This window comes from Dryobates pubescens, chromosome Z (genome assembly GCF_014839835.1).
Source record: "Dryobates pubescens isolate bDryPub1 chromosome Z, bDryPub1.pri, whole genome shotgun sequence".
Lineage (NCBI taxonomy): Eukaryota > Metazoa > Chordata > Aves > Piciformes > Picidae > Dryobates > Dryobates pubescens.
In genome coordinates, this window is record NC_071657.1 from 33,863,119 (window position 1) to 33,883,187 (window position 20,069).

At 36.7% G+C, this 20,069-nt stretch overlaps 1 protein-coding gene across 1 annotated transcript in view; it reads right to left on the reverse strand.

Moving 5' to 3' along the window:
• AUH (AU RNA binding methylglutaconyl-CoA hydratase) overlaps positions 1 to 20,069 on the reverse strand; it is a gene marked incomplete at its 5' end in the record, with an annotated part of 122,163 nt that overhangs the window by 66,314 nt on the left and 35,780 nt on the right. Inside the window, 3 exons of the mRNA XM_054177758.1 lie at positions 4,136 to 4,192; positions 5,112 to 5,204; positions 19,902 to 19,988. Coding sequence (XP_054033733.1) covers positions 4,136 to 4,192; positions 5,112 to 5,204; positions 19,902 to 19,988 — 237 coding nt within the window. The remainder of the gene's footprint in view (positions 1 to 4,135; positions 4,193 to 5,111; positions 5,205 to 19,901; positions 19,989 to 20,069) is intronic.

A 20,069-nucleotide genomic window follows, 5' to 3' on the forward strand; every position in this document is an offset into this window, starting at 1 on the left:
ACTTGGCTGAATTGTATAACTACTGCTGTTAGCAAGATCATATTTTGTATGAGTTTTTCACATCTGGAAATTCCCTTGGCATTTTTATCATCTAAAATAGAATTTTTAATTTTATTTTTAGCTTTAAAATAAACCTTGCAGGAGAACCCTTCATGTTGTTTCTAAACCCAGACAATGAGTCCTTTAGGAGACAAGGAAAATGCACAATAATCACCTAAATCCAGTATACACTTTTATGCTTGTTGTCTTCCTATGCTGATTGTTCAGTGTGTTCTTCTCTTACCTTTTATGATCTTATTGTCTACAAGTATTACAAAACTTTCCCAAACACATTTTAAAGTTTAGGGAAAAAAAACAAACAAACTAACAAAAAAAACCCCAAACCCCCCAAAAAACACCACCCACCAAACCTTCAACTCAATACTGTCAACAAAGTGAAAATGTAAGAACGTACATGCTGCCATTGAATCTCTCCCTTGCTATATATCACAAAGACAAGAACCAGTTCAGTCTGCTGTGTAACAGAGCTTCAGTCACACCTTGGGCATAGAAGCTTCAAAGTAACTTTAAGATACATAAAGAAGATACAGCTTAGGTGTTCATTTAGTTTTCCTAAGGTATTTTTAAAATACGCTTGTAAACTGAATGCTCTTGAGGAAAGCATAATCCCAGGGATTATGGCCTGGGGTTTTATTTTACCTTTAAACAGTAGAGGACAGCTCTATAATGAAGTAGTGGGGACTTTGGGAGGAGTAAGGAAGAACAGAGGCAAATTTTGTTTTCATGAGTAGAATGAATGCCTTCATAAACCAAACCAACTAAACCAAGCCAAACCAAATGAAACAAAACAAAAAAAAGAGAGTTACAGACATAAGCACACAGGCCAACAGCTATGGTTTTACTCTAGCCAGGTCAAGTCATCTGCTGACACAAGCATATGAATTTCAATGAAGAACCATTTTTCTACAATTTTTTTTGGAAATACAATTGTTAGTGAATACCAATATCTCTGCTTTATACATGAAACTTTCATGGGAAAAAAATTGTGTTGCAAAAAAAAAATCTATTTTTATATATATATATACATATATTTCCTACTTCTTACTATCATAGACTATTTTCCCTTGTCCAACTAATTGTATTTCATTCTATTAACAAAGTAAGAAAGTTTATGTATGTTGTTTACAGGTATTTTTTATCTTCTCATAAAAGATCTGTTACTAAGTGGTATACAAATAAGATACTAAATAATAATAATAATAATAATAATGATAACAACAATAATAATAATAAACAAGGTTGGAAGAGACCTCCAAGATCATCGCGTCCAACCCATCAACCAATCCAACCCACCTAAACAACTAACCCATGGCACCAAGCACCCCATCAAGTCTCCTCCTGAACACCTCCAATGACGGCGACTCCACCACCTCCCCGGGCAGCCCATTCCAATGGGCAATCACTCTCTCTGTATAGAACTTCTTCCTAACATCTAACCTAAACATCCCCTGGTGCAGCCTGAGACTGTGTCCTCTTGTTCTGGTACTGGCTGCCTGGGAGAAGAGACCAACATCGGTCTGTCTACAACCTCCCTTCAGGCAGTTGTAGAGAGCAATAAGGTCACCCCTGAGTCTCCTCTTCTCCAGGCTAAGCAACCCCAGCTCCCTCAGTCTCTCCTCACAGGGCTTGTGCTCCAAACCCCTCACCAACTTTGTTGCCCTTCTCAGGACTCATTCCAGCAAGTCAACACGCCTCCTAAACTGAGGGGCCCAGAACTGGACACAGGACTTGAGGTGCGGCCTAACCAGTGCAGTGTACAGGGGCAGAATGACCTCCCTGCTCCTGATTCAGGCCAGGATGCCATTGGCGTGGGCACACTGCAGGCTCATGTTCAGCCTACCATCGACCAGCACCCCCAGGACTCTCTCCACCTGGCTGCTCTCCAGCCACTCTGACCCCAGCCTGTAGCTCTGCATGGGGTTGTTGTGGTCAATGTGCAGAACCCGGCACTTGGATGTGTTCAGTCTCATGCTGTTGGACTCTGCCCATCTGTCCAGCCTGTCAAGGTCCCTCTGCAAAGCCCTCTCTACCCTCCAGCAGATCAACACCTGCCCCCAGCTTGGTGTTGTCAGCAAATTTACTGATGATGGACTCAATGCCCTCATCCAGATCATCAATATAAAGATGTTAAAGAGCATGGGGCCCAGTACTGATCCCAGAAGCACACCACTAGTGACTGGCCACCAGCTGTATGTGGCACCATTCACCACCACTCTCTGGGCTCGGCCCTCCAGCCAGTTCCTAACCCATCGCAGTGTGCTCCCATCCAAGCCATGGGCTGACAGCTTGGCCAGGAGTTTGCTGTGGGGTAAGGTGTCAAAGGCCTTGCTGAGGTCCAGGTAGACTACATCCACAGCCTGCCCCACATCCACCAGGCAGTCACCTGATCATAGAAGGAGATCAGGTTGGTCAGGCAGGACCTGCCCTTCCTAAATTCATGCTGACTGGGCCTGATCCCTTGGCCATCCTGGAAGTGCTGTGTGATTGCACTTAAGATGACCAGTACAACAATTATTGTTGAAAATATAAACAATGGAAATAAATCATGGATGGAAATAGCTTTAAGGAGTTAGAAAGCAGAAAACTAGAAGACTTCAAATACAAACACTCAGAAAGAATTTCTGGCTAAGGAGAAACTTTTCACAGTGAAATTACTTCCTTTGCAAGCTGAGCAACACCAGAAACCAAATCAATTAAATAGGTGTCTTCTGTTTACTGAAGTTTGGGAAACAAAAACAAAGCAAAGGAATCTCATTTTTTGTGTGAAAAAGGCTGTATTATATTGACTTCTGTACAGACTACAGCACTACATAGAAGATCATCTGTTTAAACAGCTTTTTTGACTAGAAGATCCAAAAAAATCAACTCTTTTTAATAACAAACAGCTTTGAGAAAAGCTACTCCAGTTGGTAAGAAGCATCTCCTTATGCTGCACAGCTAATGAAGTCTGGTTTCCCATGAAATCCTGTCTCATATGAACTTACTGCTGTCCAGTGAGAGGAATATTCTGCCAAAAAAAGATTTTCCACAGCTAGAACATTCACAACACCTCCCTCCTGAGCCCCATTCCTTCATGCTCAAGGACAGGTTCATCTGTGCTGAAACTTTTTGTCTGAGGACAACAGAATTTCCCCTTCAGCTGGCCATCTTCTTTGAGTAACATTCTAGAGACCTGAGATTTTTTGCAGCCACTAGCCTGTAATCCAAGTAACCACAATCAGCCAACACACTCCAAGTTCATAGAGAGGAAGTGAGGAAGAAAAGGGCTGAACAGATGAAGAGATGTTTATTCTCATCTCTACATCAGCTGCAATGGTATACATTAAAATTTCAAAGAAAATTCCCCACAACTTCCAGAATGAAGGTGAGAGTCACAGGGATGCATTTATTTTCAAGTTACTGTCCTTTCCTCAGAAAGACAGGTATCTTATTTCAAGTGGGAATTAATTATCCATTAAATAAACCCGTAAGGTTTCATAACACAAAGACCTCCTCACATTATTCAGTAAATAACTTTCATTCTCCTTGAAGCCATGAAAACCCAGTCAACTGGCCCCGTAAATAGAAAAGAGGTTTCTGACCCCCAAAAATGGGGGGTGGGGGGAGAAGCCATTTAGGTAGGAGATCTATTCACTGCTATACTTCCCACTTTTAGTCTTTTCACAATCAGTTTACAGGCAGCATGAAAACAATTTTGAATTACAAGGACATTATGGAAAAGTGGACTATTATTTAAATTTTTAAGCAAATAAATTTTAGTTTTTCTGATCCTTAGCACAATTATTCAGCCTTCAGATCATGACATCAAACATCATTTACTGAATTACTCAATACTGGCTTAATGAAGACTTAGATTAAAAACATAATACAATATACAAGTGTCACTCTCTAAAAATAAGAAATACACTCTTCTGGTGTTTTTTGGAAGTAGTATGAGCAGCAAGATTGAAACCATGCCATGACCCTCAACAGAAATACAAAAATTGGTACAAATTCATAAACAGCAGTCCAAAATCATATGAAAAGAACAGGAGTTATTTACTTATCCATGGAAACAAAAGCAAAATATTCATACCTGCACCTGGAATGATTGCCAGCTTTGTTTCAACTAGGCCCATTTTAGCAGAAGAGGCTAAAAAACAGAATGCAATTGAATTCCTACTGTAATTTATATGGAAAAAAAAAAAGTTGCAAAATACTGTAATAATGGCCTAGCAGATTGCTAATTTATTACATTTCCTTCATAAACAATAAATCACTTTAAAAGCATTTTTTTTTCACAAAAACCTTTACATAAATTATATTGATCTGCCTTTAGTAAAAGATCCAACCACTCCCATCAAGGCAAGTTCCATACCTTTTTTACACAGCAACAAGCAATTACAAGTGAGTAACAGAGACTTACTTACAAAATGTAAAGTACTAAAAGGCTGTTATTACTCAACATCTTTAAATGGGGTAGAATTCTTCTCTGGCTATTACAAATTCTTTGGCTGATGGAATATTCTGTAAGGGTTAAACAGCTTCATATACTCTTAAGTTACTGGCAATTGTTCGGGACCAAGTTTCCATTTACTTTCCAACAAATGCCTTTACAGTATTAACAGCTGGATAGGTCAAGGTTCCTCTTTTCAAGTGATGTTTCACTTTTTTAACAGCTTAATTGCTTGTGTAATAAAGCAATTTTTATTTTTTTCTGCAACCTGTTTACACAAAATAAATTTTTCATTCAGAACACTTCAAACACAGAAGAGGAGAACACAGAAATAAAATATTTCAACAACTATATAACCCTTCTGGTAATACTGATAAAATGAAAGTCATAAGAATAAAACCCGTAACAATAACAAAAAAAATAGTTATCGGTGGAAATTGTTTGAAATTACACATTTAGCAAGCACTTTGGTTTCTGCTAAAGCCCTTTAAAATGACTGGTTACAACCAATATCCAATACAATGTATGTTTTGTAAGACTGCTGCCAAAAGAAAGATCAGTCTATCCATCTGTAACATTAATAATCCTATATTCCACAGATAGGATTCAGACCTACCTGCTACTCTTATATCACAGGCTAATGCAAGTTCTAGGCCACCACCTAATGCAGTCCCATCGATTGCAGCAATAGTAGGCACAGGCAGATTAGCTGAAAAAGAAAAGTACCAATTAACACTGGCTAAGTGAAGAACATCTCTCAAACACCATTTATTACATTTTGTTCCAAGTACAGTCAAGCTGTGGGAAAAAAAATTTCATATAAATTGATTCCTTAGGAACACTATGGCAAAAAGCCCTACCAACCCTCCTTCTAATTGCTCTGTGGCTGAACAGGTTTGCAGGCCTTTAGCTTCTGCTCACTTTTGACAAAAATTTGATCAAATTCCAAAAACGCAACAGCAGAGCTAGGCAAAAAAAAGAAACAGGAGTATTTCAAAAAAGGCTCCTACACAAGTAGTCTCGGGTGAAACATAGATGTCTTATCATAATCATCTGTGGTGCTAGCACACCTGGATGCATTCTGTGTCTTAACATTCCCACTACTGGCTCTTTTCTCCTGCAACACAGCAACAAACAGCGTACTGGAACATGGGAAAGTTCTCAGTCTGATACACAGATGCACATGCTGCCAGTAGACATAACAGGTAGCAGGGCTCCAGAAGCCTATGTGACCATGGCGCAATTTGTAGTTAATTTATCCTCAGTGTTCTGGTATGAGGAAGTAATTTAAACATTCAGCTTGAAATACTGCTTGTCACATCCACAAAGTTTAAATTCTTCTCTTCTCTCTTCACCATAAACTCAAAAAAGTTTGATGAAAAATGTAGTGAGGTAATGTTCTCTTCTTTCAAGATCTGGAAGGGTAATGGGACCAAAAATTATTTGTCTAGTGTACTAATTACAAGTAATACTTCCTTACTTTAGTGAACTAGTTTGTACTAAACTTTGAAGTTGTGCTGCCTAGTCTACCTACTGACAGATACATTTCAGATAACTTCTTAAAAAAAAAAAAAAAAGGAAAGACAAATTAAATGACAATGTTTATCATCAGTATTGGCAAATTTGCATACAAAGACAGTTTTTCAGGGTAACAAAATAAAAGATCAAATTAAATAAAAGGCTAGGTTTAGCTGCAAATCAGTATCCTTTCATGATTAACAACTAACAAAAATTGACTTCAAAAAAGAACAAAATATTACCAACGTTTTTCAAGATTGAAACAGATGCTTTGAATCAAAAGTCCCTTGGGTGCTGGTTTAGATCATGATCAAAAGTAACTGTCTGAATCAATAACCAATGTCAAAAGAGACTACAGATTACCATCTGCAAGATCACACACTTGCAGTCACTTAAAAGAGGCCAAGGTATCCACTATGTTTGCCATCTAACACAGAAACATAGCAGACAGAGTAAGAGCAAAATCTGCTCCTCTTCTATTTCACGTCCTTAGTTATACGGGAAGGCAGCTCTCATTTTCAGCAGAATCAAGTTACTGGCCCTGTCACCTTAACCAATTTCCCAAAACATCTTGCAATCCAAGCTCAAGGCTGATACAGCTAGCATTTCTCTTAAAGCTATATGCCTTTGCCACAGGTAAATAAAAAATAATTCACCTGAACATGATGGCATGGTCATTATTAACTGCGTTTTCCACCAGTTACTACCTATGTTCCAGTTCTCTGGGACTAGCAAACAGTATCTGGAGCACTGTTTACACTCCTTCTACTGTATTCCAAATTGGATCACTTTCCCAATGATAAGGAACTTCCAGATTTAGCTACTCAAGTAGACTACACATGGAAATGTAATTTACAGAAAGAGTATTATAAAACACCTTAGTCTCAAGAACTGCAGTCAGCTTTCCTATCAAAAATACTAAAATTTTTGATTCAAAAGAGAAAAAGCAGTTTGATACTCTATCTAGAATCATCAATTCCCAAGGATATTAGAGGATGACCTGACATGGAAGCTGACAATGAATGAAAGGCAAAACACAAATTCTTTACAATACCTCTGTGCATACCTATCAAAAGAACTGAATAAGTTAATCCTTTAAACATGTTCCTGTGAAGCATCAGAAAAAGCAATAGAGAAAAAAAATTCCAATTACTCTGGATTGTAAAATGAGTATCTAAGTTACCAGAACTTATTACCATGGGTAAAGCTTCTTGGAATATTCATATTTAGTATCACAAGAGGCACTTGTTCCTGTTTATCTGCGTAATTTTAACATGCAACTACCAATACTGTTCAGCTCATAATAAAAACAGAGATTATGTTTAACAAATCATGCCCCGTAGACTTAACTGAGTGTTATGCACTTGAATTTTGAGAACAATAAATTACGTAAATAGACAAGTCGTCCTCCACAATGAGTCTACTTGGCAAGGCTCATTTGCTCTGAGTGATAGAAAAAAATTACTTTTAATCTCTGCCAAGAAGCTCACTGGTTTTATTCTCTATCATCCCATATTTTTTGTCACAATGCAAGTAACAGATATACAGCGTGAGATTCACGTTTATCAATGTGCAATCATGACCTGCATAGAAAAGTCCATGAAAGGAATTAAAAATATATATGAAATAAACAAAATAATTGAACTATAGTATACAATGCACAGACAAAAAGAACATATATATGCAGGTAGAAACAGTTTTTAAAAGTACTAAGCAATGTTAAACAGTAATCAGAGAACGGCACTGAACTAGAAGTACATCAAAGTGTTGAGTATGAAGGATGCTAAATACTGAGCCAATTCATATCATGAATTCATAAAGGCTTACTTCAAAAGTATGTTGTATTATAAAAAAGTGCTGCATACCTGTTCCATTCTGCATATAAAAGAAATGTCCCAAGCAAATGGCAATACTGATGTTCTAATATAACACCAATGCTTAAAGATATTAGAAAAAAAGGGAAGTTCTAATTACAGCAAAGAAAAAGAAGGGCCCGTTTCAGTATACATTAGTCCTAAGTCAGCAACAGAGCCAGATATAAGACAAAAACACATTTCTGTATTTCAGATCACAGGTCTAGAAACAGAGTTTAAACTAGCTAAAAAGGAGACAAATATGAACAAGCAATGGGATTAAGTTAACTGATTACTAATCTGTTAGGAGAGAAGGCAATACAGCCTCTATAATAGGATGCTTATTTGCCATTCAAGGTATAACACAGCTGGAGTGACCAACAGGTAAACTGAAGAACCAAAAAAAAATAATAGCCTGCAAAAAACTCCAGTGAGAGAAACTAAACATAATAACATGATACAGCTAATTAAGTCAAATAAACCCAGAAAAAGGTCACACAGAAGTTAGAAAGCATGATATATAATAATATAAACAATTAGGCCTGTTTCTTTGGAACTCTTTAGAATTCTTTTTAGAATAGGGCATGGATTTCTATCTCAACTTCAAGACTGCTTCCCTGGTTAACTATTTATCTTATGTGTAGCTTTAGGTTAGCCTGACCAGCAGCATCTTGTAATCTAGGGATGCCTTCTGCTTCCCTGTGACTGTGTTATTGAAAGACATAGAGCAGAGTAAGCGAAACTCTCCCACAATTTTGTCACAAATACAGAATGTCACAGAAGGAGGACTTTGCATTTAAGCACATAACAACACATGTAATACGTGGGAAGCAATCTCAAAGGATTAAAAGTGTTTTGAAGCAGATAATTGTCGTTTCATCTTTATGTAACCTTCCACATGAAGTCCACTGCTAGTGACTAACATGGGATTTCCTTTCTGGTTACAGATGATGCCATGACGAATAGAAGACCAGCATATGAATACAGACACCAGTTCTGGAGGATTCAAACAAGAAATAGTTTCTCAGATGTGTGTTACAAGCCCACACAGCTGATTCATGTATTGCAGACACTGACATTCCCCAAATAGAAAGCAGAAGTTACCTCAATTCTATTGACTTCAATTGTATGAGACTATTTAAGACTTCTGATTGATTCATTAAAAACATTCTTATAAAATTACAGATAGGTGAGATAATATCTAAGAGGAAACTGGCTTGGTCTTGCTAATTGTTAACTATCAAGCAGTTGTTTTCTACTCCTGCACAGCCACACTTTCTCACTCTTGATAGACAATGAAATGGTCTCATCGATAAGGAAAGATCTACTTTACAGAGGTACTGAGGAAGAAGGAAAGAAGTATGAAGAAAGAACAAATACATACATTATAAGAATAATTAATAAGTATAGTAAAAATAAAATGAGAACAATTTACACAGGGGAGTAGCCTTGACTTTATGATTTACTTAAAATACATGATATGCAGAAAAAAATAAAGATTCAGAAAATATCAAATCCAAAGAGACCAACCTTGCACAAGTGCTTTCCATACTAAGTATACCTATAGTACTGTTCGCCCCTGCGCCACATATTCGTACAAAAAGAAGAGGCATTTTTGAGCAAGGCACACAACATTGAGATCCAGGCTGTTCATGTCAATGTGCTTTCTGTAAGAATTACACATTTGTAGCTTGACAGCAGTTTCACACTATCAACCTGAAGAACACCTGCAGCACTCCTTCCTACAACTAGGACATAGTAACCATCATTAAAAACATGCAAGTCCAGCAGACTTAAGAATTCAGTTTCTCTCAAAGGTCTGCAAGATTACTGCAGCCAAAGACGCAGTTCATAATTTCCATGAATCAGAAAATCCCATGATAAGCCCATTTGATTCCTAACAATGCATAATTAACATATGCTCACTTAGTTATAATTAGCTCCTAAGATTCTTTTACAGATTAGAACAAGTATTTTCAATTCAACCAACCACAGCATTTAGAATTTGGTATTTAGGAATGCTCAAATGAAGACAAATTCAAAGCATGCCTTTTTAAGTATTTGATATGAAATACTAAAATGAAAGACAGTCAACTTAATTCCCCTTGCTTTTCCTCTATTGTGCTCCAATACCTGGAGACTGTTCAGATAAGTCTGCACTGTTCATCTTCAGTAACCTCTGGCAATCAATCTTCAGAAAGAACAGTTATTCAGATGTAAATCAGAACCTAGTCACTATCTCTAGCACTTACTGAACCCGATTCACCAGCCTGACCTGTCTTTATTCACTAGATAGCCAATGGTCTAAGCAGAATTGTTTCCCACTACTGACTGAAAAAGAAGTAGTGAGAGTGCTCCTCTCAAAAACTTTTGAGTCTCCAACTAAGAATTCAGATTTACGTAACAGCACAACTGAGTTCCTACAGAATGGAGAAACAAAGCATTCATCCTATTTATTTTACATGTGAATTTCTGATTATTGGACAAATAAGGTTCATTAGTGAACAGCTCACCAGGACAAGCAACTTCATAGGGTATTTCTAGCAGCTAATTTTTCCTTTTGAATAATGGATTTCATAAAACATAAGGCAAGAAGAATGAATTGCCTAAAAAATATCCTTTGTACTGTATTACCTGAATTACTGAAGGAAAGTATGCTGTAAATTGAATGACATTCAAAAAGCTACATAATTCATTATCTAACTCAAGTAGATGTGGCAAGTATCTCCCTACATATACCTGCAGCACACGAGAAACCTTTAAATCACAGAATGGTTGAGGTTGGAAGAGACCTCGGGATGTCTCTAGCCACTCTGCTCAGGAAGTATCATCTGGAACATTCAAAATAATTCAAAACCATTAAACACATAGCTGTAGATTCCACAATTAATGAGTCATCCATTAGGAAAGCCAGAAAAAAATATGTCTAATAAATAATTCAGAATTTGGGGGTTATAGTTACAATTGTAGTTAATGACATCCTATTAATCTTCAGTTAATATTTCAAGTAACAATAGCTTAAAGCCACAGAATTCTGCAAGTGGGCTGATTTCTACACCAACAATGCTGAATGGAAGGATCAAGACTGTTTCTTTATCAGTAGACTGTGTTTCAGGCTCAAAAGTGATTAACTTTTTTTCTTCAATTCCCACACGAGACCTATTACTTTATAGAGATTTTTCATTAACCCAAAATCTGTGAGTTTTCTGGTTACAAGTTAGGAAAGAATTTCCAGAAGTGTAGGAGAAGGGCTGGTTTTGGACAGCTTTGGAAGGTTATGTTTAGTCTTTGACTCAGAAAAGAATGTAAACATCTTGTGACTGAGGAGAGAAATTGGACAGAATTTGGTTGGATGTGTTAAAATATTGTTTCATTATTTTAACCTATTGTATGCTTTAATTACACACATGCCAGTAGAAAAAAAAAACAATTAGGATGTGACATATGTGCCTTCTGATAGACTACATAGAATAGAATAAACCAGATTGGAAGAGACCTCCGAGATCATCGTGTCCAACCTATCATCCAACACTACCCAATCAACTAAACCATGGAACCAAGCATCCTGTCAAGCCTCGCCCTGAACACCCCCAGCGACGGCGACCCCAGCACCTCCCCAGGCAGCCCATTCCAGTGGGCAATCACTCTCTCTGTGTAAAACTTCCTCCTAACCTCCAGCCTAAACCTCCCCTGCCGCAGCCTGAGACTGTGTCCTCTTGTTCTGGTACTGGTTGCCTGGGAGAAGAGACCAACCTCCGCCTCACTACAATCCCCGTTCAGGTAGTTGTAGAGAGCAATAAGGTCACCCCTGAGTCTCCTCCTCTCCAGACTAAGCAACCCCAGCTCCCTCAATCTCTCCTCATAGGACTTGTGCTCCAAGCCCCTCACTTTGCTGTATAATGTAATAAACATCTTTGCCTGCTTACATCTTGTCCTGGAAGCTGTGCTCAGGGTGGTCGAATACCTATACAACAACCCTGTATTACAACACAAAAGGCCATAAATGCAAACAGAATTTTTAATCAGCATTAGTGATTATTTAAAACTAAACACTAGCTTTCTGTAATAAATGTGAATGGATTTTCAAGCTGTTTTAAAATAATTAGGTTTATACCTAAATATACCTAAATATTTATACCTATATTTTTTCTTGAAGGGAAAAGTCTTAAAAGAGCGTGTGTGAACTCTGCACCTGAAGGGCTAAGTAGAGGAAGTCTCTGGGCAATTATGATAACTGGAATATTCTTTATATTAGGAAGTTTTAATTACAAAATTACACCTTCACGTAAGTTTATTTATCTCATAGGAAACCCAAAAAGTAAGTGAAACACAACACCTTGATTTCATCTTTTGGGATCTTTTCCTGAAGAACAATAATAATGTTAACAAGGCATACAAGCTTTGCACTTAAGAGGACAATGTCAGCTTTGCTCAAGCATTTATTTACCTTGCCTTGTAAAATCTGTCACCCAGTCAGTGACTACAAGTTTGCTTGCACTTTCGGTTCCAAGCACCACCATCTAAATAGGCCTTTCTATGGGAAAAAAGGCAACAGAAACTAAATACTTCCACAAGAACTTTCGTCTGATTTGTAACGCTATGAAGAGCAACCAATGTGTTTAGTAACATACCAGAGTGGCAAGAGAGACTGTGAAATCTCCCTACATGAAGGCAAAGAATATTGGTTCAACCACTTTGTCAAAGGCAAGCCATTAAATGCTACTAAGCTTTATCTGTCATAATTGCAAGAAGAATGAAAAGGTGGTTACTCATAGTAACTCGTGTATTTATGTATGTTTTAAAAATATCTCCATCTGTGAGAATATGACCATGCTTTTAAGTCTGAATGGCTTATATGTGCACCTGGATAGATGGTTCTTTTTTCCATACACATGCCAGTTACAGTTGTGAAAATCTTTCAGCTAGCTTCTAATTCCTGCGCTTGGATAAGAAGCTTAATAGCCTGATACTGCTGATAGATTTATTTGAACATAATTATCTTTGCTTTAATACCCTTGAAGTTGAGACAGACAATAGGTAGCAAGAAAGAGCTGCATTAAGAAAGGTATTGTTTAGTATTTGCCAAGAGATTTTGCTTTTTAATGACAATGTTTCCTGCATATTGCCTACAGTTCATTATAAAGTAAAATACATTAGTGAAGTTAAACTTCCCTTTATTATGAGAATAGCTAAAGGGCTTTCTTAAGGCATCTCCCTCAGTACCATTAATTTTGTAGTTTCCTCCAATGATCACTCATTCTTAAAAATGGCCAAGGTTTTTTGGTTTTGACAAAAAAATAATTAACATAGGAATATTATGTTCTAAATTTTGTATTTGGTACTTTATTTTTGACAGGTAATAGAAGCAGCGTATTTTATATTCTTGGTAATGGGAGCAAAAGCTGGGAAACTAAGTGGAATTGAAGAGGTTCTTAAACTACAATAATTAAATAAACCCTAGATGACAGAATCTACTGTCTCTGCAAATGAAGAAAAGTTTTGCATAGAACAAAAATGAAAATTATTTCTTATCCTTACGAAGCACATTCAAGAACTCACTGTTCACACAAATAGCACAGCACTTATTCAAGCCCTGAATTTACAAAAGAAAGGGATAATTCAACGGATTAAGTATTTCAGTTACAGTTTTACATTCTACTTCTTAGCCAGTTTTTTCTTTTTTAGCACACAAAATTCAAACAACAGCACAACTACAATGTCAAATATCTAACAGAACCCAATGAAGCAAGTTTTGCATTTTTCACTGTCTACTTCTTTGATTTACAGATAAGACCAGCAGCTTTCTTAACACAATAGAAAGAAAATAGCTGACTATTTCTAGACTTTTTCTCCATTTTCATCACTGTTCCATACACCTAAATTCTCTGTCTAGTCCAAAAATATCTTTATTTTTAAACAAACTGAATATATCAAGTAATATTTTCAGTCAGCTCATTTACTGAACACTACAGAGGGAACAATCCTTAATGTTTCATGGGTAACCATAAAAATTGGGGTTTTTATAAACCAGCTCATTAATGTCATCAAAGCACTGCATACCAAGGCAAAAGCCATGCTCAAGGTAGTACTTGAACATGATATTCTCAACTCAAAGCCTAGTGATGGGCCAAAGAAAGGAGCTTAGTATTCCCTGGATAGAAGAGCATCATAAGACTTTCAGTGCCATGCCATGAGTCACTGCCCTTTGAATACCAATTGGTTCTAGGAACAAAGCCAGAGACTGTGACAAGCAAAGCTAAAGAGCTAACAAATTTTTCCTTCTCATTCAGGGATTGAAACATGCAACTTCAAACCTGAACAGTGCAAGAAAAGGGTAGAATTTCACATCATGTGACTCCCTAGAAAGAGAACAGAAGCCTTTGGCAGCAAGTCACACTGGAGGTCTGTTTTAACAGCCAATGTGTAAACTGGCTATATTGATTTCAATAACCACTTGAGCAAGCAGCGCCCTTTTCTGGTAAAGTTACTTTTTGTGGGAGGAAGATTTAAAAAACATGTCCAGAGCACAGCCTCCTTTCCTCAAAGAGCAACATTCAGAATTACTACCAAAAGAAAAACTAAACTATAACTGAGGCCATGTTTTTGTTGTACAGCAGTGCCAGACATAAAAACAATGAATGAGAAACACAAATCACCTTCTACCTTAATCTTCATATCTATGTGGAGGAACAATCAGCTCATCCCAATATCCAGGTCCTCTATTTCTGCATCATCTTTATCAGTTTTTAGAAAGTTATTATTATGGGGGGAAGTGCATTAGCAACTGTGGAAACAGTACTGTCATATAAATAGCTAATAAAAAACTCAGTAGAGAAGCTTAATGTTGCATTCATTGTCTCTAAAACAGTACAGAGTTTAGCATTCTGGTTTTTAATTAAAAACAATCCAATGAAATGTGACAAAGCACATCATTTCAGCTCTGCAAGGACAGTACTGTCTATTTAGGAAACAGACAATACTTACTCAAAAAGTATCTTTAATTAAGTCAGTGTTAAGAGAAGCAGCAATTTATTACTGTAAAACAACCAAGAGCTCAGCAATGCATCCAGAATGATAGCAGTCTTGGACTGTATTAGCTGTGCTCTACAATTAACCAAATAGGCAACAAAATAACACAGCAAGAGAAAAGCTGTGCCAAAATCTCCTTTTCACAGTGTCAGCAGCATAGGGAGACTACGACGCCTAAGGACAGTTGCAGAGCATGGCACTTCTAGCTGTATATTTGTTCTTATTCATATCTGGTAGCTACCTGCAATCTTCTGTTCAGACTCCCAGCTATAGCCTGTACCTGCTGTTCCCAAGAGAAATCCATAGTTCTCACTAGATTTTCCAACTCCACCTTTGCTGCCCAGATTTATCTCCAGCAAACACAGATGCATTTGGTCAATGTTATGTAAACAGTCACTTCCCAGAGTAGTAATCAGGTCTGGAGCGTTCCTTGATAAACCAGAATTTTCAATGTTAACCAAAGCTCCATAGAAGCCCCAGAAAATTCATGGTATGACCATTCTGGCCAATTTTTCAAACTTTAAAATGGAAGGGTGGAGAGGCAGTGAGCAGATCAGAAACCAAGTTAAAATTATATAATCCTGCCACTTCTGGAACCTCTGAAATCCAGTTTTGACAGCCTGCATAGAAAACCAAACTGTAGCATAAACTGTACCACAACCAAGATTTTCCAAGTATGTTTGACCTCCAGTAGCCAAAAATGAACTTTTTGCACAACAGGCTGTTCTGCTAAGGGATGAACATGAGCATTATTTTGGGAAATTGGAAGTCTCGTGATGACTGAGAGAAGCCAGAAAGACAGAAAATTGCTAAGAAGGGAAAATATAAATCTGTAAATAGAGAGTTGAATCTGCTTTGAATAAAACAAAAAGCACAGAATAAAAAAAAAGAAATTAAAAAAGGCAAGAAACAGACTGTAAGATGGTTTCCTTCAGGATGAGCTCTTTCAAATTGGACTGTGTCAAAACGAATCACATCTGTCAAAATTTGTCCAAAGTTACTAAACTTCACTACTTATTAAAGTTGTACCACAACACATGCATCCAAATTAATCAGATGTCTTAAAGCAGTATGAAGTTCAGCAGAATGAATCATGTCCACCATATAACGAGTAAATTAGCTTTTCATTAAAAATTTCTTCCTTAGTTCAGATCTATCTTCCATCAGGCCATGAGGAAGGTATTTTGCCTCTAAAGGCGATAAAGAAATCAAAGCTGACCACACTTCAATTAAAAAAAAGCATTCAATAAAATCACTCTCCATGTTCTTTTCCCCTATCTGTGGGATTTAGGTATTAAACCTAGTAAAAATTTAGGCCTGTGTTCATTGGAAAAGCTCTACTAACCAGCAATGTTTGTGACTTTGTAGAAGCTGGCACCAAAAGTCACTTCAAGTAACCAAAAGTATTTGCCAGGGTCAACTGCTTTCTGCAGTTTTTGCTGCTTCTTTCTCTTAAACTGCTTTTGAGTTCCCTACACAGGCCTCTGTTTGTTTTGCAACTGAAATGCCAATAGCTAACATATATGTCAAGGTAATACCACATTCCAGACCCAAAAGCCAGTATAAAGAACAACTCCCATGGACTTAGAAAATTTATGCTGAAGATCTGACCCACAGTGATGGCTTTCCCCCTCAAAAGCATCAAAAACAAGGTTTCTGTGAGTCAGAAAGATTTTATTTCATTTAGTGAGGCTTGGTTTTTGGGCATAATTGAAAGAGATCTATTAATGCCTTTCTAGGTTTTTTGAGGATAAAGCCAGCCGTACTTTAGTAAGGAGGAGCCTCAAAGCAGAATTCAGTGAAGGACAAGTACAATTCCTACTTATAATTTCTACTACTGGGTGGGGGAGGGGAGGAAACAAAACCAAAATTAAACTGCAGCAACAACAATGAAAAATTCCATCCACAAAAAAAAGAAAAAAAAAAAGCACCAACTACCACACACACACAAAAACACCACTGAAAAAACAAACCCCCACAACTGTGCTGTAATTTTAGCAAAAGCAACCACTGCTAAAAATAGAGGCTGTTTTGATTTTTTCACCTTAAAGCTCTAAGCACTGAAAGCAACAGCTCAGTACATTTTTTTTCAGCTTTTTTAAATGTTTATTTTTATACCAACTGGTACTTACTGCACTTTTAATACTTCACCCAAACTTAGCAAGAAGTTATAAATTAATCCCATAAAAACAGGCACAGTATGCTTTTAATTTCCAGAAAATTCTTTTCTGTAGCTGGATTCCAAAATGATACTACAGCTTTCTACAAAACCATTACTGTAAGGATTTTAAATGTAATGAAATTGACAGCAACTAAAGACAGCCAAAGCATGTCAGTTCTTAAAAGCTATGTTTATCCAGTTGTTCAAGATGTAATTAACCTTTTGTGCATTTTGTCTACAAGGATAACTCAATGGTCTTCTTTCTGAAAATACTGTTAAAAAGAAGAAACTCCTTACTAGGTCACACATCCGAACACAAACGCAATTATCAAAACGTGACCTATTTCTGAAAAGCAAAAAGTAGAACACAATTTAAAAGAGATTACAGCATTAAAGTTGGATAGAGAAAGAACAAAGTGGGAGATTAGAAATATTGTTCCTTGGCTACACAGCATTCTGCAGCAGCAAATAATAATTTGAAAATCCTTTCCCCTCTTTAACTGCCTCATGATATTCTGTCTGTTGCAGGAAAAATGTAATTATTTTCAATGTACAGATTTGCTGCAGAAACAAAATGCAAATAAAATGTCCCACTCATTTCCAAAAAATTTACATTCTTTAATGCCAGATGTCTTCTTTAGAAGAAGAAAAAACCTAGAAGCTCTGGCTTGCTACTAAATTAATGTTCGGTTCTATTCATACGGGCATCACACAACACGATGCTTGGTGTACCCATCTAATCTCATTCATAAAATTTGACCTGCTCCTGATGTAGAGAACCACATTTTAAATTGCTTTGTAAAGACCCTTCAGAAAAATGTTAGATCCATCTTATAAACACATCTACTGTTAGCACAGTGAGTTTAAAACCAACAACGCCTCAAATATGTATATAGTGGGAAAAGCTACTTATACCGCATGCATGTCCAAACATACATAATATGAAAACTGATGAATAACATTAGAAGCGGTATCTCCATATTCTTCTTTAATCTTGTAAAAAAAAGACTTTAAAAATTAACTGGGAGATAGCCAAGTAACATGTAACCATTAACAAATGTTCTACTTACTGTTTTGTATAGTGTTTTATGGGAGACACACCAAAAAAAGAGAAGGGAGGGATGACATAAGGAAAGAAGGAAGGAGAGAGGGAGAAGGGAGGGAAAGGAAGAAGCGGGGGCAACACTCACTGAACCCCAGCAAATGTTTTTGCATAATAGCAACCAAGTGCTGTGCTAAAATTCTTTCTCCTTACCAGCCTACAACATGTCCAATTGCTGTTACTATATCCCCTCACAAATCTTCCAAGTACCTAAGCATTTTCATGATACTCAAATACTGAATTCCACTTACTCACAATTCCATGGTTCTTTCTTGAGGAAAAAGACCAGAGATTAATGAATTAAAACACTCATACTGGTTTCCTAAACTTCAAGTAAGTTACTGTTAGCCTAATGATCCACTGTTAAAACACTGAAAATTTGCTTACATATTCAGTAGTTAAACACTCTCACAGCAATAAAATTGAAGACAATCAAACATTTGTTCTGAAGTCTTTTCAACTCTGAAGCAAATCAAAGCATCAAATAACTGCCTCAGTGAAGAATGCCAAATGCAAATAATTCTTTAGGAATTTTCTCACTTAAAAAAATAATTAAAATGTGATTTTAAAATACCTATTTCCTGATCATAGGAAAATCTTAAAATCAGTTGCCCCCAGGTGAGTAGCATCTCCGAAAGTGTTTCCAGTAACTTCAGTTCAAGAAAAGCTGAAAAAATTGTAACTTAGATCTAAGGAAGCCTCCCCAAAACCTTTAACAGTAAGTCAATTGAACAGCTTGTTGCCTCTTGGTCTGCATTCCAAGGACAGGACAAATTTCAGCATGAAATACAGTATGGGCTGCAAGAAATTACCAAGTTATTCACTTCTAGCTATTTTATTAATTGCATTGATTTTAAGAGTCTGGAGCATCTGCTTCACTTCAAATAGAAGACATTAACTCAAGGACATGAGTGTCTCTATGAATTACCTAATTAAAGACTCATTCTTCAGTAGTCTGTCATTTACCTGCAAATACATAATAGTTTCCATTTATAACACTCTGCCAAACCAAGACCTGATCCATATTATTAAGGAAGTAAATCTAAAAACATTACTTGAGAAATTACTTATTACTCAGAGTTTTGTGCCAAAATTTCATGTTACAAAATATGTTGCCTACACATGACTTCTCTTTTTGACAAAATTGATCAGTAATGCCATTGAAATACAATTGCATTAAAGCTGATCAGCAGAAACGTAGAAACATTAATGATTTGATAGCAAATTTGTAATACAGACTTTTTACAGAGCAATTACTATCCTTAAAAACCTGTGCAAGCCAATTGGAATCCTGAACTATTAACAAGTTTTAACACACTAGAACAACTAAATATTCAGTAATATTTTAGAAGGCTTAGTAGCTAACTTTCTATCAACATCTGATGTTTAACATGTTTCTAAAATGTATTAATTACACCAACCACAAGAATGCAATAGCTGAAGTTAAATTCTCGAGTACTTGGATGTCACTGAGCAATACATGCTTTATGAAAACAGCAGGACAAATCATCTCTGATTCTGTTGAGATTTAGCTTTTTCTAGCATTCTAAAAGAAAGTTCAAGTCAATTAGGAACATTTTTAAATGCCTGCCATGATTTGTATTTGCCAATATAAACAGCTCTGGATATCCTACTACTTGTCAAGAATTAACCACAAAATTTATGTCATTCCTCTGATATCAGCATCCCTTCACAGGCTACAGATAAAATAACATAACATTGTTCAAGGGAGAGGTTACGTACCCATTTCATGGATGGTTGCTCTTGCTTTTGAGACAAAAGAACTGACTTCACTTGAGTGCATTTTTGCCCTTTCTTTAAGGTCAGCACCTGTAAGTGACATTTCACATGCATGTTAGCAAGCAGTATACAGCACTGTAAATACATTTTCAAAAGAAAAATATTCTCTAT